Genomic DNA, 23,788 nt, shown 5'->3' with positions numbered 1-23,788 from the left:
GGGGTAAAATATTGAGGAAAAAAATATGTAGGTAAAAAAAATCAAATTTAAAGTTCCCATTAAAAAAAAAAAAAAAAAAAAAAAAAAGGTGGCTACCTAATACCTTTAAATGCTACATTTAGCTATAAATTTAGGACCTACTTGACTTTAAAAAGGATTATTATTTTTATGGTCGCCCAACCATTATGCTGTACTATATAGGCAATATGCAATATACCTAATGAAGATTCCCCCTTCCAACTTCTCAAAATGTTCGAAATTTATCGGTAATCAGGGACGTCAGGGAAGAGCCGTATTTTATTATTCCTCTCTGTGGCACTGTCGCCATTTTTCAACACCCTAGCTACCAAAGCATAGGTTCCATCGAAGCCAAAGCGAAACATCTTAAGCGAAAGAAACATCGAATGCCATGTCTTCTTCCTGAAAAGGATGGTGTTTTGTATGCAAATATTCCAAAATTTACGACCGTATTCACGCCTAGTTAATTTGGAGGGTAGCACGTCTGCTTTGTAAGCGCGAGGTCGCGGGTTCGATTCCCGGCCGGTGCGGAGTTTTAGGGTCAGATGGCAGATTGGTCCCAGAGAAAGTTCAATAAGAAATGTTCCTTTATATCATTTTCATAGGTTTTTCAGGCGACTACTAACGCTCTACCCAGTCTACCCTTAGTTATTTTACCGTAGTAAAAGGAGGTCGTACCAAAAACCAAAACGTATAATACCTAGGTACCTCTACCTACGTTACCGTCTACCGTCGCGTCGTACTTGACGTTACTTTACCGTGTATTCTGTTTTACCGTACAAAATTAAATTTATTACCGTACTAGACCTCGATTACCGTACACTCCGTACAGATACGGTAATCACCGGACATCTGGCAACACTGCGTTTCGCGTTTGTTTACCGTTTTCTTCTTTTTGTTCTTGTTTCTTGATTTTCTTTCTTTGCAGCTTTTTATTTTTTATCTTTTGAGTTTTCCGGAAGAAAAAAATCCTTTCTTTTCCTTCAGGTAAGTAGTTTTGGGACCTCAGACTTTAGAGTAGATTCCTGGAAGGTCCCTTACTCTAGGAGCTTTTATAGGTGCTCTGTGATTAAAGAACTAGGTGTTGGGACTTCTCTTTTGATTTTAGCACCTCCAGACTTTGAGATAATCAAACTGATAAGAGCTATCTTTGGTAAAAGGTTTGAAATTGACAGGATACAAGGGGCTTTGTAAACTGTATTTTTGTATATTTCAAAATATAGAGAGTTGGTAGCTCAGTGGGCCAGGCAGTGGAATTTGGACATATAAACCTTCAAAAACAATTCTAGCCCTACTACCAGTAGGGTAGTTGCTAGGTACATACATCTTGTGATTTAGAGACCCGAATCACTCAGAAAGAAGGCCTTATCGACCCCCAAAGACTCTATCAATCAAGATCAAAATGAGCAACAGAAAATTAGATAACAATTGTTATCTACTGTTTAAACAGTTTGAGAGTTTTGCTACTAAAACAATTAAACAGATAATTTTTTGTCAGTAGTGAGGTTGAATACACCAGTTCCTGTTGGATCACAGAAGTTGAATAATGTTGTGTGTGGTTGTTATCTGAATGGGTGACTATATGAACACATACTGTTGATCATGATATTAATCTTTTGTAAACCTTGTTTCCAGTTTTAGCATCAAACTACATACCAACTAAACAAAGCACCAGAAAAGAAGAGGAAGGAGAGAACCAATATTTATTGATAAATTGATCCAAAGTCAAATATCCAAGGAATAAAATTTGTCAATCCTCTACAATATCATTGGAGCCAATAACACACTTGCAATAATGGATGACAAAGAATCAGAAGAATTTAACGTTTCTTATGAGGAAAGGGTTGGAAATCTGCCCCAAAATATGCTGCGAACTCCGAATCAAGCTGCCTTGAACCGTGAACAATCAAATTTAAACAGTAGTGACTCAACTAATGGTAAGTATAATTAGACTCTTGAGTGAAAGTAACAGGAATTCCATTTGAAAAGTTTGATTGTAAAAACCAAAATCCCAAGCAAGTTTTTTTTTTCAATGATCATTATTTTTGTCTTCTCACTACTCAGCTACTCACAGATTTCACATTTTTACTTCCAGATGATTTTGACATGCCAGAGAAAATGTCCAGGGAGACATTCAATGTCTCCAGTGCCACACCTCATATCGATATAGGAGAAGGCGGGGTTAACCTTCCCTCGGGAAGTATGGGAGGGGATGAGTGTCACAATCGTGGAGCCACACGGAGTCCATCTGCCCCCGTGTACAACTGGCAAGCTACAAAGACAACGGTACATTCTTTTTCTTCAAATGATCTATTAAAAAAAAAAAAAATCTAAATCATGATTTATTTAAACGTACATTCTTTTTTTTCAAAAGATCTATTAAAAAAAAAAAAAAATCTAAATCATGATTTATTTGTGGTGAAGTTGAGAGCTTCTTCACAATTTTCATGGATAATACAGCATTACTAAGAGCCTCCTTTACAATTTCTGACATATCTATAATTTTTCTTTTTACATTGGTAATGCCACCACTGGTTGCTACTCAATTAAAGTATCTACTCAATGGTCCTCATGAGGCTGAGTGCACCCCAAATTTCAAGCACAGAGCTGAAAAAAAATTGACTCCACAAGGAATCGAACCCAGGACCTCCTGTGTGCAAACCTAGTGTGATGCCCATTTGTCTATGGAGGTTGCTCCATTTAGAAACAATGTTACCAATGAAAATGTTACTGATGGGTACTAGAATTCATCATCATCGTATACTAAAGGCTAGGCCTTGTTGTTGAAGCTATTCATCTCTATCTCTTGCAGCACACTTCAATGATTCAAACGACAAACATCCCATGGTTTACTAGAATTCACTCCATTTACCTTATTTATACTTCATTTAATATGTCTGGCTGGGGGACGTTGAACGGGGGGGGGTAGACCAGCTTAGTCTGGCTAAAAGACTTATTTTAAGAGGTTTGACAGAGGAAACTGTAATTGCTAGGGTCTTATCGTCCCGAAATAGAAGAGAGAAGGATAGGACAAGATAAGAGAGAGCTAGCCGTTCCGAGGTACGACCTTATCCCTCAAGGATAAAATCCGCCACGGACGAGAATGGAACCCGCGACTTGAGTTGAGAAACGAAAAAATAAAATGTTTCTGCCAGTCTAGTTAGCTTGCAGGGTAGCGTGTCTGCCTTGTTAGCACTAGAATAGTAGTTATAGGGACATCTACATAATATATTACTTTTGAATTTAATTAAAAATAAAAATTAATTATTACTAACTCTCTTTTGAGTAGGTTTGTGTGAGGATATCCCTTAACTTTAAGTTGCGTCCTAACATATTTATTCTCCTTTACAGGGTCCGGACTCCCACTACGGTACCAAGGGTCTGCGTAGTGTCACCCTAGACTGCCCGTCCGGTGGTAAGGTGACGTTTCAGTTCTCGCTTGCAGGGTAGCGTGTCTGCCTTGTTAGCACTAGAATAGTAGTTATAGGGACATCTACATAATATATTACTTTTGAATTTAATTAAACATAAAAATTAATTATTACTAACTCTCTTTTGAGTAGTTTTGTGTGAGGATATCCCTTAAGTTTAAGTTGCGTCCTAACATATTTATTCTCCTTTACAGGGTCCGGACTCCCACTACGGTACCAAGGGTCTGCGTAGTGTCACCCTAGACTGCCCGTCTGGTGGTAAGGTGACGTTTCAGTTCTCATATGCCTCCGGTAACAACAACGGCACTTCCGTAGAGGACGGGCAGATACCAGAAATTCTCTTCTATTCCTAGAAACAAACTGTGAAATTCCCAGAAATTTTGCCGGGATTCGTGGATATTTTACCTGGATTCTTGGAAATTTTTCTTGAATTCTTAGGAAATTTTTCATGTTGTTGTTGATATTCTTAGACTAGAGTTTGGACTAGTCCCAGAAATTCTCGTCTATTCCTGGAAACAAACTGTGAAGTTCCCAGAAATTTTGCCTGGATTCTTGGAATTTTTTCCTGAATTCTTAGGAATTTTTCATGCTGTTTTTGATATCCTTAGAACCAGAGTTTCGCTCAGTCCGAGAAAATTCTCTTTTATTCCTAGAAACAAACTGTGAAATTCCCAGAAATTTTGCCGGGATTCGTGGATATTTTACCTGGATTCTTGGAAATTTTTCTTGAATTCTTGGGAAATTTTTCATGTTGTTGTTGATATTCTTAGACTAAAGTTTGGACTAGTCCCAGAAATTCTCGTCTATTCCTGGAAACAAACTGTGAAGTTCCCAGAAATTTTGCCTGGATTCTTGGAATTTTTTCCTAAATTCTTGGGAATTTTTCATGCTGTTTTTGATATCCTTAGAACCAGAGTTTCGCTCAGTCCGAGAAAATTCTCTTTTATTCCTAGAAACAAACTGTGAAATTCCCAGAAATTTTGTCTGGATTCTTAGAAATTTTTCCTGATTTCTTAGGAATTTTTCATGCTGTTTTTGATATCCTTAGAACTAGAGTTTGGACTAGTCCGAAAAATTCTCTTCTATTCCTAGAAACGAACTGTGAAATTCCCAGAAATTTGGCCTGCTGTTGATATTCTTAAGAGGTGTGTCCACATCTAGTAGACTCGATCGACGGCCGTCGACTATGTATGGACACACCTTTAGAACTAGAGTTTGGACTAGTTCCGTAAATTCTCTTCTATTCCTGGAAACAAACTATGGAATACCCAGAAATTTTACCTGCTGTTAATATTCTTAGATCTTAGAACTAGGTAGAGTTTTTGTTAGTCTCAGAAATTTTTCACTTCATTGACTTCTAGAAATTTTACTTGACCGACTGTCTATGCATAAAATGCCTCATTGACGTCGACTACAAACCAAATGAAGTAGATGAGATCTTTAGATATTCAGATTCTGCCGATCAAAATGTCACAAACTCTTCAAGAGAAAGAAGAATCCAAGAAAGACTGCCTGGACCAAAGCTTACCGTAAGGTTCGAGGAAAGGATTTGGCTGTTGATCCATCATTTGAGTTTGCTAAGCGTAGAAATGTACCTTTGAAATATGACCGTGAATTCTGGAATAAAACAGGTAAACAATTTGTGTATAAAAATGTTCATAGCTGTCTAATGTGTAATTATGAATGTTCCTAGATCATCTTAAAAAGTCACATTGTTAACCAAGTTTTGTTTTTATTTTCCAGTTGAGGCCATCAAGAAATTTATCAATTTTTTTGACCTTACCTCTAGAACACACAGAGTACAGTTTAACTCCAGTCAGCATTTTCTCCATAATGATTCTTTCGGAGCGGTGAGAAGGGTTGACAAACTAGTTCTTTATAAACCAGAGGACACTATCGAAAGGACCTTACTGACTAGACATCACTGATAAGAGAAGATAAGGATAATAAGCTGATAAGAGTAAGAGATTTTTCTTCGGATTTTTCAAGTTTTTCAACTTTTTCACTTCCTTTCTTGTTATTATTATTTTTTTCAAAATGCTGCGTTGCCGCAGCTTGCGGTTTTGCTCCTGTCAAATGGACCAGTTGTAAAAAAAAAGAAGAAAAAAATGTTCGGCATTTTTACTCCTGGGAAATTTTTTATTAGGATTTCCATGAGAAGAATGAGATTTTATGATAATTTCTAATAACTAGGTAAATCCCTAGATTATTTTTCCAATGAAACAAAGCATAATATGTTTTGCCTTTTAAACCAAAACCATTTTTGTGGATAAAAGCAGGTACACTTGACAACAGTGCTTAAAGACGGCGAGTGCCGTCACAGTGATAACTTCACAAACATTGATAAAAGAAAAAAACTAAAACTATGCCAACTTCACATATGATAAACAAATTTTTCTTTTTGAACGCAACTTGGTGCAAGTTAAGCTTGCGGTAGGTATTTACAATGGTGCACCAGTTGTAAAAAAAAAGAAGAAAAAAATGTTCGGCATTTTTACTCCTGGGAATTTTTTTATTAAGATTTCCACGAGAAGAATGAGATTTTATGATAATTTCTAATAACTAAATCCCTAGATTATTTTTCCAATGAAACAAAGCATAATATGTTTTGCCTTTTAAACCAAAACCATTTTTGTGGATAAAAGCAGGTACACTTGACAACAGTGCTTAAAGACGGCGAGTGCCGTCACAGTGATAACTTCACAAACATTGTGCCAACTTGCCAACTTCACATATGATAAACAAATTTTTCTTTTTGAACGCAACTTGGTGCAAGTGCAAGGTGCAAGTCTGCAAGTTACACGTGACTTAGGTGATATTTTTTGTAATTTTCTACCTAAATTTGGTCTTTTTAAAGACCTTTTCTGCATGGTAGACCCTTTAAACATCTAGAAAAATGCGTATCGAGACGTGTTACTTTTGCTCATCCAAAATCTATCCAGGCCACGGCATTCAGTTTGTCAGAAACGACTGTAAGGTAAGACACTACTCTGTCAGGAAAAGATCCTGACAGAGTCTTCTTTTATCGGGTTTAACGTCACTATACAACTACTAAGGTCTTTAGTGACAGGAGTTTTACCCACCAATAGGCGACAAGCTATCCGCCTACTCATATTAACCTCACCCAGACCATCTGGATACTAATCTTTTGCAATGTTGCTTAACCTCTGTATTCCAACTGGTTCATTCAAAATGCTATCCCCAATGTACTATTAGTTCCAATGGGCTCTCAACAGCAATATGTAAAATTTACAAACAATTTTTTTGTTTAGATATTCAGATTCTGCCGATCAAAATGTCACAAACTCTTCAAGAGAAAGAAGAATCCAAGAAAGACTGCCTGGACCAAAGCTTATCGTAAGGTTCGAGGAAAGGATTTGGCTGTTGATCCATCATTTGAGTTTGCCAAGCGTAGAAATGTACCTTTGAAATATGACCGTGAATTCTGGAATAAAACAGGTAAATAATTTGTGTATAAAAATGTTCATAGCTGTCTAGTGTGTAATTATGAATGTTCCTAGATTGTCTTAAAAAGCCACATAAGATCATTTATGTCCAACATTGTGATAATCAATTTGGCTGTTGATCCATCATTTGAGTTTGCCAAGCGTAGAAATGTACCTTTGAAATATGACCGTGAATTCTGGAATAAAACAGGTAAACAATTTGTGTAGGTATAAAAATGTTCATAGCTGTCTAATGTGTAATAAATTATGAATGTTCCTCCATTGTCTTAAAAAGCCACAAAAGATCATTTATGTCCAACATTGTGTTAATCAAGTTTTGTTTTCATTTTCCAGTTGAGGCCATCAAGAAGGTGGAGCACATCAAAACTAAACGTCAAAATCTGTATCTTGCTCAGAGGTTGAGGAAGGCAAGAGAAGTTGAAACTGCTCGTGATATCAAGGCTGTACAGAGAGACATTGCTATTCTCAATGATCCAACAGAAGGTAAAATTCTCTTAAATCTTTTTTTTTTTACTTTCCTTATTTTTATTATTTGAGGTGCTTTTTTCTATTTCCAGCAGTGATAGTTTTCCTCCCTTGCAAAAATATTTCTGTAACCTGTCTGTAAATGAGTACCTAGCTATTAGGGCACAATTTTATTCTGAAAGGAATTTGTAAGACTTAAAGCAAAAAGTGGATTAAATATGGGTACCTAAAGCAAAATCCAAGAAAAAGTGTCATAAATGTTTGTAATGTACACTATCTTTTTCAGAAATGAGACCCCATTATACTCATACCTACTACCTAAAAAAAAAAAGCAATCATACAATCAAATACCCAAGACCTAAGAGAAAACAATTGGAACCAAAGCACCAGTCTGAATTAACTAATATCTAACCTCCCTCGTTTTTTTTATCTTTTCAGCCATCAAAGCCAAAAAGAAGAGAATGGTCAGTCCTAGATATTTTGTTATGATTTACCTCGAAATTTGAATGTTGGAAATTTTCAGTGCCTCACTGAATTTAGAAGCTCGTTAGAAAAGGATGAAAATTTATTTCAGATGTTTTTTTTTAATAACAATGTTTTATTTAGGAATTTGACATCTATGGTCTAAGACTCCTATCTACATTAAATTATTTCAGATGTAAATTAACAAATGTGAGTCAGTCAGCCTAGTTCGCTTGGAGGGTAGCTCGTCTGCCTTGTAAGCGCTAGGTCGCGGTTTCGATTCCCGCATCGGGCGAACTCTCTCCTAAACAGATAAGGTTCGTTCTCAGAACGGCTGGCTTTCTCCTGTCCTCCTTTCTTCTTCGATTTCGGGACGATAAGACCTCCGGAAACCTTCTATTCCACTGTAAGAATCGAAATGAAAATAAATTGTTCAAAATAAAGAAAACACGATGGCTTTATTATCCTTTCTTAAATTTATTTTATCACTTCATACATAAATTAGGTGGTTACAGAATTTACAAAACTCGATGCTCGAACCCGGGTCTCTTGCGTACAGAACCGACTATGACGACCGTAGTGCAGAACACGACTTCCCAAATAATCATCCATAAACCACACGGCTGCCTAGCTTGTTCATTTAATCATTTTAATAGGACTTGTAATAAAATAGCCCTACCTCAAAAACAGAGCTCTAATTACTGTTTAAATACGCTAGCTCCTATTATCAATTTTTATCCCATGAGCACCTAAGGAGGCAGCTACATTCCTGGGTCTACTGGATGAGGACACGGACGAGGTGGACATGTGACAAAAGGAGGCGCGGCTACAACAACAACAACAATAGGCTAATAAATTGAATAAAATATTTGAGAATAATTTCTAGAACAATTATGAAGAAGTAGAAAGAGAATTAAAAGGTTTTAATATCGTTTTAGCATAATCATTAAAAAAAAAAAAAAAAAAAAAAAAAAAAATCCCCCTAACTTCAAATTAAATTGATCCCAAGGGCAAGGTTAAACTTGACAAATGGAGTGTACCTGAAGGCATACGATGTACAATCCACTCAATTTTTAAGGGGTAAAAGAAGTTTTCGGTCCTCTCCGGGCATCGTTTTAGCATAATCATTCTAACTAGTACAACTAGAAGCAATAGTGTCTAATGAACTGCAGTGGCCTAATCAAGGTCTTGAATATTCCATAGAATAACTCCCCTTAACTTCAAATTAAATTGATCCCAAGGACAAGGTTAAACTTGACAAATGGGGTGTGCCTGAACCTGAAGGCATATGATGTACAATCCACCCAATTTTTAAGGGGTAAAAGAACTTTTCGGTCCTCTCCGGGTAGGATAAACAAGGTATTAGATCCAGCAGGTAACTAAACTAAACGTGGAATCTAGAGGTGAAAGTTGGATCAAATTTCATATATTACATCTCGGGTTTGTTTTAACGATACAAATGATCAGCATGAATATTAGACGCTATTTCGCTTTCCCATTTATCTCCATTGCTCAGAAGTTTTTCCTTGTTGTACAGAAGTTCCTCGTGGGATTCTGTTGAGAACTCGAAGTTAGGACCCTGTGAACCAGACAAAAAATAGTAAATAGTGTCGTACAAATTTCATATATTACATCTCGGGTTTGTTTTAACGATACAAATGATCAGCATGAATATTAGACGCTATTTCGCTTTCCCATTTATCCCCATTGCTCAGAAGTTTTTCCTTGTTGTACAGAAGTTCCTCGTGGGATTCTGTTGAGAATTCGAAGTTGGGACCCTGTGAACCAGACAAAAAATAGTAAATAGTGTCGTCTTCCTCCCTTGCAAAAATATTTCTGTAACCTGTCTGTAAATGAGTACCTAGCTATTAGGGCACAATTTTATTCTGAAAGGAATTTGTAGGACTTCAAGCAAAAAGTGGATTAAATATGGGTAAAGCAAAATCCAAAATAAAGTGTCATAAATGTTTGTAATGTACACTATCTTTTTCAGAAATGAGACCCCATTATACTCATACCTACTACCTAAAAAGAAAAGCAGTCATACAATCAAATACCCAAGACCTAAGAGAAAACGATTGGAACCAAAGCACCAGTCTGAATTAACTAGTATCTAACCTCCCTCATTTTTTCCATCTTTTCAGCCATCAAAGCCAAAAAGAAGAGAATGGTTGAGGCCGGCATTGTGGAAGAAATTCATGAGAGTGAAAATGAGGCAGAAGAAAATATGGAAGTTGACACTCACTGGGAGACCAACGAGGATAAACTGACCTACATCAAAATCTAAGAAAACAAATGGCCTGCCACACTGTCAAGACGGTACCAGGCACTGCACCATTGAACCACCAATTCCAGGCTAGATAGGTAAATGTCCACTGCTTGTGGCCAATCTTTTACTTACTTTCCATGTCCGAATCACCATATTTTCAGATCTCAATATTTTATTTTTATCTCTGAAACATATACTCACTGGAAATATAGGTATTGTAAATAGGTAGCTGGTTTGGAATGTCAAGATTTAGGTATCAAAAATAATCAGTGAGAAGAGATATAAAGTTACTGGGATGAAGGTGTAATCATGTGATGGATTATATATATATATATTTTTTTTTTTTTTCCTTTTCAAGAGGTTGTGTTGGCAATCTCTCCATTTTCCAACATTCTCAGCTACTTCAGGGGGCCTCATGGAGTTTCAGGAACCTTTGGATTTGTCCATGGATCAACAGGAGTCAGTGATGTTGTTTTAAGATGTTTTTTACCCCGCCTTGGTGGTGTAGTGGTCAAGGCGCTCGCCTGGTAAACAGGCGGGCGTGAGTTCGCCCAACCGAGGTATGGAATTTTATCCTCAATATAATTTGAGAATTTGACCACAATAATAGTAGTAGCCTACTGCTGGAATAAAGGGACTTTTCAGACCTTTTCAGCAAGCAGTATAAATAAGCACTATTATTAAGAGGTTGATAGAGGGAACTGTAACCGCTGAGGTCTTATCATCCCGAAATTGAAGAGAGTAGGTACAGGATAGGAGAACCCCAGCCATTCCATTCCAAGAACAAACCTTTTCTCTTCTCTGTTTAGGATAAAGTCTTAAAAAAAAATAGCTTTAAATTTCTGCTCACTTACATCTAATTTTCTGCTCCTAAGGAAAGTCTCCGCGGATAAAGCTTTAAGGGCATCTTTGTGATGTTCAAATGATATGAAGGCGTACGAATAGAAGTCCTCAACTCTCATGACAGCATCGGTGATGGGACCGTACTGACTAAAGATCTCTTTCAGCTTCTCAAGTCGAGTCTGTAAAAAAAAAGTTGTTTTAATTTTTTGGTCCACCCTTAACTAGTATTTTCCTCAAAAATAATAAGAAAGTTCATTTTTAACTCATTAAAAATAAAATTTTCTTTTTGAATAAACCCCTGTAAGTGCTTCAGTGCTTTTAGGGAATTCTTCCTTGCTGAATTATTTTTCTTCTTCTTATTTGTTCATTTTTTAGTTTTATTTATATTTCATTGTTCCTCTGTCCATAATTTTTTCCAAGTGTTTGCATGTACTAAAAACTTATGTAGCCACACTTGTCCAGATGCTCTGGAAACCCCTAGGTAACCTCTGAGTAATTAAATCTGATAGCTGATAGCCCTTACTCTGATAGTAATAATTTCCTCTATAACTTCTACCAGTTCAGGTCAATAATGAAAAAAAAAAAACTTACATCTCCAAATTTAGACACGTAAATCTTGGTAACAGGAATCTTTGCATTGGGGTCATTTGGATTATATCGGACACCATGCCCAAACTTGGGATCCTTGGGTAACTTGGAACGGTACATGTAATCAGGATCATCATCCTCTGGTTTTACTAATGGAGTTTTGTTTGACTTTTTTTCGTTGGATTCTACTTTATTGGCTTGGGCATTGGAGGAAACGTTTGCAGCAGGACGTCGGTTCCGGGTATTAGCCTAGAAGAAAACATATAAATATTAATAAAAATGTTGGTAGCCTCCATGGCTTAGTGGGAATGATACTAAGTCCCAAGTTCAATTTCTGACAGGGTAAAAAAAAGCTTTTATTGGCTCTGTGCTTAGAGCTTGGGGTGTACTTAGTTTCAGCCAAATCAAACCTCAATTTGTATTTTATTAAATCTTCACAAGGCTGAGAGCATCTATTTCCAAGCACAGAGCCTTGTGAAGATAGGTAAGTAATATGTACCCACAACAAATAAAATGAAATTCTAATTGATCTTCAATGACATTTCTTACCTTGTTAGGAACATTGGCATTGGTTGCAATCACAGGATTCTGTTGTCTCCGTTGATCTGGTTCATTGGCGTTGGCATTGTTATCTCCTGACTCGTTGGCTTGACATTTCTTACCTTGTTAGGAACATTGGCATTGGTTGCAATCACAGGATTCTGTTGTCTCCGTTGATCTGGTTCATTGGCGTTAGCATTGTTATCTCCTGACTCGTTAGCTACACCCACTTCACGTACATTGTATCTCCGGTCCCGAGTGTTGTTACTGTTCTGTCGTCCTCTGCCACCACCAAAGCCCCCTCTTCCTCCACCTCTTCGAATATCACCTGAAGATTCAAAGAGTTCATACTTAGGATTATAAAATATCGGGACCTAGGCATAGTGCACTAGCTTTTTGGTCTCAGAATGGTTAGCTTTCTCCTATCCTGTCCTTCTCCTCTCAATCACGGGGTGATGGAACCATTGTTACAATTTTGTCTGTCAAACCTCTTTTTCCACTTTCCTTACCTATCCTATACGAAGGAAAGTCATGTAAGTGGGTGGTCAGTTTTTATATTTATCCCTTGTCTTACCTCCTCTCCCTCCTCTGGGCATCTTGATCAACTGCTAGTGATAGTGACAGGTGATTGGAACAGCTGACTCCTAGCTCCTAGCTGATGAGATAATCAGGACTTTCCCTTATCTTACCTCCTCTCCCTCCTCTGGGCATCTTGATCAACTGCTAGTGATAGTGACAGGTGATTGGAACAGCTGACTCCTAGCAGATGAGATAATCAGGACTCTCCGATAGGATTTGTTAACAACATAGGATTGAAAAGGCAGCCCCGACTAAAGGAAGAATGCTGGAATAGTCTTTGGTTCGTTGTGGTATCAGAAATGTAGGTAGAAAATGAGGTAGGGAAGTAGAGTGTGATTCTGGTTAACCAAGTGTTGATTTTGATGTGTAATCAGAAAATGGTAAATCGTGGGACGATTGAAGTAAATAAGGCGAGAGTAAAAATATAAAACACTCTAGATTTTGAGGACAAAGCTCATCTAAAAAAAATGATAAAACTCAAAGGCAAAACGGCACTGGAAAGGCAGAAGAAAAGCAGAATAATCTCCAACAAAAAATTTCGAATCAGGGTAAATCGTGGGACGATTGAAGTAAATAAGGCGAGAGTAAAAATATAAAACACTCTAGATTTTGAGGACAAAGCTCATCTAAAAAAATGATAAAACTCAAAGGCAAAACGGCACTGGAAAAGCAGAAGATTTTTAACCAAAAAGCAGAATAATCTCCAACAAAAAATTTCGAATCAGCCTTCCGTAAATCGTGGGACGATTGAAGTAAATAAGGCGAGAGTAAAAATATAAAACACTCTAGATTTTGAGGACAAAGCTCATCTAAAAAAAAAAATGATAAAACTCAAAGGCAAAACGGCACTGGAAAGAGTGGAAAGGCAGAAGATTTTTAACCAAAAAGCAGAATAATCTCCAACAAAAAATTTCGAATCAGCCTTCTCTATCAGCCATTTTCCTTTGTTTACTTCCGAGGAGGTCGAAAGTGAAAGGAGAGGGTAAAGAGTAGTGAGGGAAAAGTGAAGCCAAAAATTACGAAATGGGGCCGTTGTAAATCGGTGTAAAATATTGATGAAATAAATGTAGGTAAATAAAATCAAATTTGAAGTTCCCATTAAAAAATAAAAGGCGGCTACCTAATAGGTACCTATAAATGCTACATTTAGCTATAAATTTAGGACCTATTTGACTTTATAGAGGATTATTATTTTTATGGTCGCCCAACCATGTACTATAGGCAATGTGCAATATAGATTAATGAAGATTCCCCCTTCATCTTCAAACTTCTCAAAATGTTCGAAATTTATCGGTAGTCAGTGACGTCAGGGAAGAGCCGTATTTTATTATTCCTCTCTGTGGCACTTTCGCCATTTTTCAACACCCTAGCTACCAAAGCATAGGTTCCATCGAAGCTAAAGAAACATCGAATGCCACCATATATGTCTTCTTCCTGAAAAGGATGGTGTTTTGTATGAAAATATTCCAAAATTTACGACCGTATTCACGCCTAGTTAATTTGAAGGGTAGCACGTCTGCCTTGTAAGCACGAGGTCGCGGGTTCGATTCCCGGCCGGTGCGGAATTTTAGGGTCAAATGGCAGATTGGTCCCAGAGAAAGTCCAATAAGAAATGTTCCTATAAATCATTTTCATAGGTTTTTCAGGCGACTACTAACGTCTACCCTTAATTTTATTTATTTATTTTACCGTAGTAAAAGGAGGTCGTACCAAAAACCAAAAAGTATAATACCTACCTACGTTACCGTCTACCGTCGCGTCGTACTTGACGTTACTTTACCGTGTATTCTGTTTTACCGTACAAAATTAAATTTATTACCGTACTAGACCTAGATTACCGTACAGATACGGTAATCACCGGACATCGACATCGGGCAACACTGCGTTTCGCGTTTGTTTACTTTACTGTTTTCTTCTTTTTGTTCTTGTTTTTCTTTTCTTTGCAGCTTTTTATTTTTTATCTTTTGAGTTTTCCGGAAGAAAAAAATACTTTCTTTTCCTTCGGGTAAGTAGTTTTGGGACCTCAGACTTTAAAGTAGATTCCTGGAAGGCCCCTTACTCTAGGATTTTTCATAGGTGCTCTGTGATTAGAGAACTAGGTGTTGGGACTTCTCTTTTGATTTTAGCACCTCCAGACTTGGAGATGATCAAACTGATAAGAGCTATCTTTGGTAAAAGGTTTGAAATTGACAGGATACAAGGGGCTTTGTAAACTGTATTTTTGTATATTTCAAAATACAGGGAGTTTGTAGCTCAGTGGGCCAGGCAGTGGAATTTGGACATATAAACCTTCAAAAACAATTCTAGCCCTACTACCAGTAGAGTAGTTGGTAGGTACATACCTCTTGTGATTTAGATACCTGAAATCACTCAGAAAGAAGGCCTTATCGACCCCCAAAGGCTCTATCAATCAAGACCAAAATGAGCAACAGAAAATTAGATAACAATTGTTATCTACTGTTTAAACAGTTTGAGAATTTTGCTACTGAAACAATTAAACAGATAATTTTTTGTCAGTAGTGAGGAGGTATGTATATTATGCATGTTGAATACACCAGTTCCTGTTGGATCACTGAAGTTGAATAATGTTGTGTGTGGTTGTTATCTGAATGGGTGACTATATGGACACATACTGTTGATCATGATATTAATCTTTTGTAAACCTTGTTTCCAGTTTTAGCATCAAACTACATACCAACTAAATAAAGCACCAGAAAAGAAGAGGAAGGAGAGAACCAATATCAGTGTCCAACACTCACCTGTACTCCCCCATGTCAGAATGGCGGGACATGTGCTTCCAATAATGTGTGCTTGTGCAATCATATCACCACGGGGGATCGGTGTGAAACCAAGTAAGGCCCTCTCCAAAATGTAGACTAGAATATATTTTGTGTATCCTGTCCAAATAGGACTATTATAAGAACGAGATCCATTCACTCATTCACATTTCATAGTTCACACACTGATCGTTCTATCTCGAGAACCACAACACCTAGAAAGCTTAAATTTGGTAGGAATATTCCTTTTATGGTCTGGGTGTGCAATAAGAAAGGATTTTGCGAAAATCTAAACCGATCTTGAGATATGATCAATTTTTGATCGCTAAAATCTCCCCATAAGAAATACACAGAGTGCAGAGACTGCGGGAGAGAAAACTTTTCCTCGCTCGCCTAATATTTGAGTTTCGTTTATGTTTTTAGTTTGATAAATACAAGTTCGGCCATGCCTTTTCCACAAGTTTGGCCATGCCTCGGGATGAACTAGCGGGATTCCGGAGCGAAGCGACGGAATTCAGCTAGTAGAAAAATAAGAAGAGAAAATAAAAAACCCCTGAGAAAAAAATCCCAAAAATTCCTACAGGGTGTTCTACCATATTCGGTATTGACCATAACTTGTAGGAACACCCTGTATTGTTTTGGTTTCTTACCTGTTCACGTTTTCGAGAACGAAAATTAATATGGCGAATTTGATCTTTTTCCGATTCTACAACAGAAAGTAAAAAAAAAGACCAAGCACACGACTTTGTGTTACCATCTTCGAATTTTTCGATGCTATAGGTACCTATACCTAGTTATAAAAACGAAGGAAATAATAATCTGATACCAATACATTACTTCCCTTATTACAGAATGAGGAAAGTAAAAATCCAAATCTAAATCATGATTTATTTGTGGTGAAGTTGAGAGCTTCTTCACAATTTTCATGGATAATACAGCATTACTAAGAGCCTCCTTTACAATTTCTGACATATCTATAATTTTTCTTTTTACATTGGTAATGCCGCCACTGGTTGCTACTCAATTAAAGTATCTACTCAATGGTCCTCATGAGGCTGAAACAAATTTGACTCCACAAGGAATCAAACCCAGGACCTCCTGTGTGCAAACCTAGTGTGATGCCCATTTGTCTATGGAGGTTGCTCTATTTAGAAACAATGTTTCCAATGAAAATGTTACTGGTGGGTACTAGAATTCACTTCATTTGATTACAGGTGAAGGAAAGGTTTGCGTTCATGTTCAACAACGAAATCCTCTGTGATGTTCACTTCATTGTGGGCCGTGAGACCGAGTTACAGCGTATCCCGGCTCACCGGTTTGTACTATCGGTGGGCAGCGTTGTATTTGATGCAATGTTCAACGGAACTCTCGCCACCCGTTCGGACGAGATTGAGCTTCCCGATGTAGAGCCTGCTGCTTTCCTCGCACTGTTGAGGTGAGTTTGCTAGAGGTTTTATAGAAGGAACATCCCAATAGCAAAGAAAGAAAGAAGGTAGGATAGGAGAAAGCCAGCCATTCCGAGAGACTTATTTAAGAGGTTTGATAGAGGGAACTTTAACTGCTTAGGGTCTTATAATCATCTTTAGAGGGAAGGAAGAAGGAAGACAGGATAGGAGAATGCCAGACGTTCGGAGAATGAACTTTATCTTTTTAGGATAAAATCTGCCCCAGGCTATAACTTCACTTTAGTGTTGAAATGAGAGTAAAAACAAAATGGCTATCTCTATTCAAACTTACACTAGTTCTAAACTTTAACTCCATTTATATCAAAACGCTTTTTTTGGAGTTAGTCCACTCTGGCTCTAAGCCATGTATGTCGAGTAGTATAATTTGTTACCATTACATTTCTATTTTTTCTTTTTCTACAGGTGTTCTATGACGGGCAAAGAACAGGTGGTACACCGATTTCAGCATATAGAGTCGCGGTGGGGCTACTCCGGCACTAGTGATAGAATAAGGTATGTGTTACCGGCATTCTATAGAATACCTTGTCATTCTATGAAATGCCTAGCGTTTTTAGGCAAAGTTTATAATGAAGGTGTTCTAGGAACAGGTGGTTCACAGGTTTCAGCATATAGAGTCGCGTTGGGGCTACTCCAGCACTAGTGACAGAATAAGGTATGTGTTACCGGCATTCTATAGAATACCTTGTCATTCTATGAAATGCCTAGCGTTCTTCGGCAAAGTTTATAATGAAGGTGTTCTAGGAACAGGTGGTTCACAGGTTTCAGCATATAGAGTCGCGGTGGGGCTACTCCAGCACTAGTGATAGAATAAGGTATGTGTTACCGGCATTCTATAAAATACCTAGTTATTCTATGAAATGCTAGGAACAGGTGGTTCACAGGTTTCAGCATATAGAGTCGCGGTGGGGCTACTCCAGCACTAGTGATAGAATAAGGTATGTGTTACCGACATTCTATAAAATGCCACCGGAGGTATGGAATTTTATCCTCAACATTGTGTGAAATTTTGACCACAATAATGGTAGTAGCCTACTGCTGGAGTAAAGGGACTCTAGTCCTATTCGAGCAGTAGAAATAAGCTCTATCATTAGGAATAAAATCTGTCAATCCTCTACAATATCATTGGAGCCAATAACACACTTGCAATTATGGATGACAAAGAATCGGAAGAATTTAACGTTTCTTATGAGGAAAGGGTTGGAAATCTGCCCCAAAATATGCTGCGAACTCCAAATCAAGCTGCCTTGAACCGTGAACAATCAAATTTAAACAGTAGTGACTCAACTAATGGTAAGTATAGTTAGACTCTTGAGTGAAAGTAACAGGAATTCCATTTGAAAAGTTTGATTGTAAAAACCAAAATCCCAAGCAAGTTTTTTTTTTCAATGATCATTATTTTTGTCTTCTCACTACTCAGCTACTCACAGATTTCACATTTTTACTTCCAGATGATTTTGACATGCCAGAGAAAATGTCCAGGGAGACATTCAATGTCTCCAGTGCCACAAACAATTAAACAGATAATTTTTTGTCAGTAGTGAGGAGGTATGTATATTATGCATGTTGAATACACCAGTTCCTGTTGGATCACTGACGTTGAATAATGTTGTGTGTGGTTGTTATCTGAATGGGTGACTGTATGGACACATACTGTTGATCATGATATTAATCTTTTGTAAACCTTGTTTCCAGTTTTAGCATCAAACTACATACCAACTAAACAAAGCACCAGAAAAGAAGAGGAAGGAGAGAACCAATATTTATTCATAAATTGATCCAAAGTCAAATATCCAAGGAATAAAATCTCGCGGTGGGGCTACTCGGGCACTAGTGATAGAATAAGGTATGTGTTACCGGCATTCTATAAAATACCTAGTCATTCTATGAAATGCCAGCCGAGGTATGGAATTTTATCCTCAACATTGTGTGAAATTTTGACCACAATAATAGTAGTTGCCTACTGCTGGAGTAAAGGGACTCTAGTCCTATTCGAGCAGTAGAAATAAGCTCTATCATTAGTATTATTAATATTATTATTAACTAATTAAACTCCCATTCCATCTCCTTCAGGTTCAGCGTAGACCGGCGAATATTTGTCGTCGGGTTTGGCCTGTACGGGTGCATTCACGGCCCGACAGAGTACGACGTGCAAATGCAACTCGTGCGGACCGCCAACGGGAAGGTGATAGCCGGCAATAGGACCTCGTTCGCGTGCGACGGGTCGACCTTTACGTCGCGCGTCATGTTCAAGGAGCCAGTGGAGGTGATGCCGAACATTAGCTACACCGCGTGCGCTACGCTCAAGGTGAGACACGATTTTTTTTAATGTTGCTTAGAGTGCAAATAAATAAAATTAAAAAAAAAAAAATGTTTTTATTACTTTAATAAGTATTAATAATAAAAAAAAATCAATATACCTTATTTATACTGTTGGTTAAATAATATACCTGACTTATACTGTTGGCTAAATAGTATACCTTATTTATACTTCAATTAATATGTCTGGCTGGGGGACGTTGAACGGGGGGAGGACCAGCTTAGTCTGGCTAAGAGACTTCTTTTAAGAGGTTTGACAGAGGAAACTGTAATTGCTAGGGTCTTATCGTCCCGAAATAGAAGAGAGAAGGATAGGACAGGATAAGAGAGCTAGCCATTCCGAGGTACGACCTTATCCCTCAAGGATAAATCCGCCACGGACGAGAATGGAACCCGCGACTTGAGTTGAGAAACGAAAAATTAAACCATTTTTGTGGATAAAAGCAGGTACACTTGACAACAGTGCTTAAAGACGGCGAGTGCCGTCACAGTGATAACTTCACAAACATTGTGCCAACTTGCCAACTTCACATATGATAAACAAATTTTTCTTTTTGAACGCAACTTGGTGCAAGTGCAAGGTGCAAGTCTGCAAGTTACACGTGACTTAGGTGATATTTTTTGTAAAGTAAAATCCCATCCCCCTACTGTTGTCATGGGATTTTTCTCGAAAAATCTCGTCCTCAACACGCTCCCCTGTGCTAGATCCGCAAGTTACACGTGACTTAGGTGATATTTTTGTCATTTTCTACCTAAATTTGGTCTTTTTAAAGACCTTTTCTGCATGGTAGACCCTTAGTTCAGCCTTTATGTCACCAATAATTCTGGAAAAAATTGTCACACATACCATGGTCTATGCACAATATTATGCATACCAGGTAGGTAAGTGAATGCAAGAATTTATTCATGGTTTATCAATTTTTTTGACCTTACCTCTAGAACACACAGAGTACAGTTTAACTCCAGTCAACATTTTCTCCATAATGATTCTTTCGGAGCGGTGTGAAGGGTTGACAAACTATTTCTTTATAAACCAGAGGATACTATCGAAAGGACCTTACTGACTAGACATCACTGATAAGATAAGGATAATAAGCTGATAAGAGATTTTTCGTTTATCAATTTTTTGACCTTACCTCTAGAACACACAGAGTACAGTTTAACTCCAGTCAGCATTTTCTCCATAATGATTCTTTCGGAGAGGTGTGAAGGGTTGACAAACTAATTCTTTATAAACCAGAGGACACTATCGAAAGGACCTTACTGACTAGACATCACTGATAAGATGATATAAGGATAATAAGCTGATACGAGATTTTTCTTCGGATTTTTCAAGTTTTTCACTTCCTTTCTTGTTAACTTGTTATTTTTTTTATTTTTTTTTTTTCAAAATGCTGCGTTGCCGCAGCTTGCGGTTTTGCTCCTGTCAAATGGACCAGTTGTAAAAAAAAAGAAGAAAAAAATGTTCGGCATTTTTACTCCTGGGAAATTTTTTATTAGGATTTCCATGAGAAGAATGAGATTTTATGATAATTTCTAATAACTAGGTAAATCCCTAGATTATTTTTCCAATGAAACAAAGCATAATTAAGATTTCCATGAGAAGAATGAGATTTTATGATAATTTCTAATAACTAGGTAAATCCCTAGATTATTTTTCCAATGAAACAAAGCATGTTTTGCCTTTTAAACCAAAACCATTTTTGTGGATAAAAGCAGGTACACTTGACAACAGTGCTTAAAGACGGCGAGTGCCGTCACATTGATAACTTCACAAACATTGATAAAAGAAAAAAAACTATGCCAACTTGCCAACTTCACATATCATAAACAATTTTTTCTTTTTGAACGCAACTTGGTGCAAGTTACACGTGACTTCGGTGATAATTTTGTCATTTTCTACCTAAATTTGGTCTGTTTAAAGACCTTTTCTGCATGGTAGACCCTCTAAACATCTAGAAAAATGCGTATCGAGACGTGTTACTTTTGCTCATCCAAAATCTATCCAGGCCACGGCATTCAGTTTGTCAGAAACGACTGTAAGGTAAGACACTACTCTGTCAGGAAAAGATCCTGACAGAGTCTTCTTTTATCGGGTTTAACGTCACTGTATAACTACTGAGGTCTTTAGTGACAGGAGTTTTACCCACCAATCGGCGACAAGTTATCCGCCTACTCATAATAACCTCACCCAACCAGAATGGGCCACCAGCTCACAGTTGCCTCAAGGGTCAATCATCTGGATACTAATCTTTTGCAATGTTGCTTAACCTCAGTAATCCAACTGGTTCATTCAAAATGCTATCCCCAATGTACTATTAGTTAAAGATCCTGACAGAGTCTTCTTTTATCGGGTTTAACGTCACTATACAACTACTAAGGTCTTTAGTGACAGGAGTTTTACCCACCAATCGGCGACAAGTTATCCGCCTACTCATATTAACCTCACCCAACCAGAATGGGCCACCAGCTCACAATTGCCTCAAGGGTCAACCATCTGGATACTAGTCTTTTGCAATGTTGCTTAACCTCTGTAATCCAACTGGTTCATTCAAAATGCTATCCCCAATGTACTATTAGTACCAATGGACTCTCAACAACAATATGTGAAATTTACAAACAATTTTTTTCTTTGTTTAGATATTCAGATTCTGCCGATCAAAATGTCACAAACTCTTCAAGAGAAAGAAGAATCCAAGAAAGACTGCCTGGACCAAAGCTTATCGTAAGGTTCGAGGAAAGGATTTGGCTGTTGATCCATCATTTGAGTTTGCCAAGCGTAGAAATGTACCTTTGAAATATGACCGTGAATTCTGGAATAAAACAGGTAAACAATTTGTGTAGGTATAAAAATGTTCATAGCTGTCTAATGTGTAATAAATTATGAATGTTCCTCCATTGTCTTAAAAAGCCACAAAAGATCATTTATGTCCAACATTGTGTTAATCAAGTTTTGTTTTCATTTTCCAGTTGAGGCCATCAAGAAGGTGGAGCACATCAAAACTAAACGTCACAATCTGTATCTTGCTCAGAGGTTGAGGAAGGCAAGAGAAGTTGAAACTGCTCGTGATATCAAGGCTGTACAGAGAGACATTGCTATTCTCAATGATCCAACAGAAGGTAAAATTCTCTTAAAATTTTTTTTTTTTACTTTCCTTATTTTTATTATTTGAGGTGCTTTTTTCTATTTCCAGCAGTGATAGTTTTCCTCCCTTGCAAAAATATTTCTGTAACCTGTCTGTAAATGAGTACCTAGCTATTAGGGCACAATTTTATTCTGAAAGGAATTCGTAGGACTTCAAGCAAAAAGTGGATTAAATATGGGTAAAGCAAAATCCAAAAAAAAGTGTCACAAATGTTTGTAATGTACACAATCTTTTTCAGAAATGAGACCCCATTATACTCATACCTACTACCTAAAAAGAAAAGCGATCATACAATCAAATACCCAAGACCTAAGAGAAAACAATTGGAACCAAAGCACCAGTCTGAATGAACTAATATCTAACCTCCCTCGTTTTTTCCATCTTTTCAGTCATCAGAGCCAAAAAGAAGAAAATGGTTGAGGCCGGCATTGTGGAAGAAATTCATGAGAGTGAAAATGAGGCAGAAAAAAAACATATGGTAGTTGACATTGACTGGGAGACCAACGAGGATAAACTGACCTACATCAAAATCTAAGAAAACAAATGGCCTGCCACACTGTCAAGATGGTAACAGGCACTGCACCATTAAACCACCAATTCCAGGCTAGATAGGTAAATGTCCACTGCTTGTGGGCAATCTCTTACTTACTTTCCATGTCCGGATCACCATATTTTCAGATCTCAATATTTTATTTTTATCTCTGAAACATATACTCACTGGAAATATAGGTATTTTACATAGGTAGCTGGTTTGGAATGTCAAGTACTTTCCATGTCCGGATCACCATATTTTCAGATCTCAATATTTTATTTTTATCTCTGAAACATATACTCACTGGAAATATAGGTATTGTACATAGGTAGCTGGTTTGGAATGTCAATATTTAGGGATCAAAAATAATCAGTGAGAAGAGATAAAGTTACTGGGATGAAGGTGTAATCTTGTGATGGATCCCCATGTTGGTGTATTGAAATGAGAGTAAGGTGGTTTTGATGGTGCATTTTAGCCTGTTCCACAAAAGTATGGAATGATAAAAGTTATTATTGTAAAGGTGATAATATGATAATAATAACTTACATAAGGTAGGGTACTTTTGTCAGCAAGTTGGCTGCCCTACACTAGCAATTTTTATTAGTTTATATGTGATGGATCCCCATGTTGGTGTATTGAAATGAGAGTAAGGTGGTTTTGATGGTGCATTTTAGCCTGTTCCACAAAAGTATGGAATTCTAAAAGTTATTATTGTAAAGGTGATAATATGATGATAATAACTTACATAAGGTAGGGTACTTTTGTCAACAAGTTGGCTGCCCTACACTAGCAATTTTTATTAGTTTATACTTTCATGGAACAGGCTAACAGAGAGATAGAAATGAAACTTGTAGGTACATCCTATATATTTATCCTATTTTGATAGTCT

General features: G+C 37.3%; 5 protein-coding genes and 1 long non-coding RNA gene across 8 annotated transcripts in view; 5 read left to right on the top strand and 1 right to left on the bottom strand.

Annotated features, from left to right (window-relative positions):
* LOC103508769 (uncharacterized F-box/LRR-repeat protein C02F5.7) overlaps nt 1–13,212 on the bottom strand; it is a gene marked incomplete at its 3' end in the record, with an annotated part of 32,633 nt that extends 19,421 nt beyond the window's left edge. Inside the window, 5 exon segments of the mRNA XM_008473338.3 lie at nt 10,963–11,134; nt 11,547–11,792; nt 12,206–12,411; nt 12,658–12,762; nt 12,871–13,212. Coding sequence (XP_008471560.1) covers nt 10,963–11,134; nt 11,547–11,792; nt 12,206–12,411; nt 12,658–12,679 — 646 coding nt within the window.
* On the top strand, nt 944–16,904 carry LOC113465329 (BTB/POZ domain-containing protein 2-like). Its single transcript, XM_026823281.1, has 4 exons — nt 944–1,005; nt 1,654–1,955; nt 2,114–2,304; nt 16,654–16,904. Exons 2-4 carry the CDS (start codon nt 1,814–1,816, stop codon nt 16,876–16,878), a joined length of 558 nt encoding a protein of 185 aa, XP_026679082.1. The 5' UTR covers nt 944–1,005; nt 1,654–1,813; the 3' UTR covers nt 16,879–16,904.
* Nucleotides 3,352–4,041, top strand: LOC113467229. Its single transcript, XR_003391383.1, has 2 exons — nt 3,352–3,438; nt 3,713–4,041. It is a non-coding gene; the product is annotated as an uncharacterized LOC113467229 (long non-coding RNA).
* Nucleotides 6,200–23,396, top strand: LOC103508768 (probable ribosome biogenesis protein RLP24). 3 transcript variants are annotated; one of them, XR_001809497.2, is made up of 5 exons: nt 6,204–6,426; nt 6,722–6,908; nt 7,250–7,399; nt 9,988–10,365; nt 23,256–23,396. XR_001809497.2 is itself a non-coding variant. In XM_026823280.1 (4 exons), exons 1-4 carry the CDS (start codon nt 6,346–6,348, stop codon nt 7,885–7,887), a joined length of 486 nt encoding a protein of 161 aa, XP_026679081.1. In that variant the 5' UTR covers nt 6,200–6,345; the 3' UTR covers nt 7,888–8,448. The 3 variants fall into 3 exon arrangements, 2 of the variants coding, with proteins under 2 accessions (XP_026679081.1, XP_026679079.1); XM_026823280.1 differs by lacking the exons at nt 9,988–10,365; nt 23,256–23,396 and adding an exon at nt 7,820–8,448 and having other exon boundaries at nt 6,200–6,426; XM_026823278.1 differs by lacking the exon at nt 23,256–23,396 and having other exon boundaries at nt 9,988–10,375.
* LOC113467231 (BTB/POZ domain-containing protein 2-like) lies at nt 17,278–19,758 on the top strand. The gene is made up of 3 exons (XM_026823288.1): nt 17,278–17,397; nt 18,976–19,210; nt 19,669–19,758. The coding sequence occupies exons 1-3, from the start codon at nt 17,315–17,317 to the stop codon at nt 19,756–19,758; spliced, it is 408 nt and encodes a 135-aa protein (XP_026679089.1). The 5' UTR covers nt 17,278–17,314.
* On the top strand, nt 21,062–23,355 carry LOC103508778 (probable ribosome biogenesis protein RLP24). The gene is made up of 5 exons (XM_017443907.2): nt 21,062–21,265; nt 21,862–22,048; nt 22,192–22,330; nt 22,755–23,096; nt 23,215–23,355. The coding sequence occupies exons 1-4, from the start codon at nt 21,185–21,187 to the stop codon at nt 22,900–22,902; spliced, it is 555 nt and encodes a 184-aa protein (XP_017299396.1). The 5' UTR covers nt 21,062–21,184; the 3' UTR covers nt 22,903–23,096; nt 23,215–23,355.
* Nucleotides 23,397–23,788: the final 392 nt, after the last annotated feature.

This window comes from Diaphorina citri, unplaced genomic scaffold (assembly GCF_000475195.1).
Source record: "Diaphorina citri unplaced genomic scaffold, Diaci psyllid genome assembly version 1.1 scaffold433, whole genome shotgun sequence".
NCBI classification, from domain to species: Eukaryota; Metazoa; Arthropoda; class Insecta; order Hemiptera; family Psyllidae; genus Diaphorina; species Diaphorina citri.
This window is presented reverse-complemented; position numbering and strand designations above follow the sequence as displayed.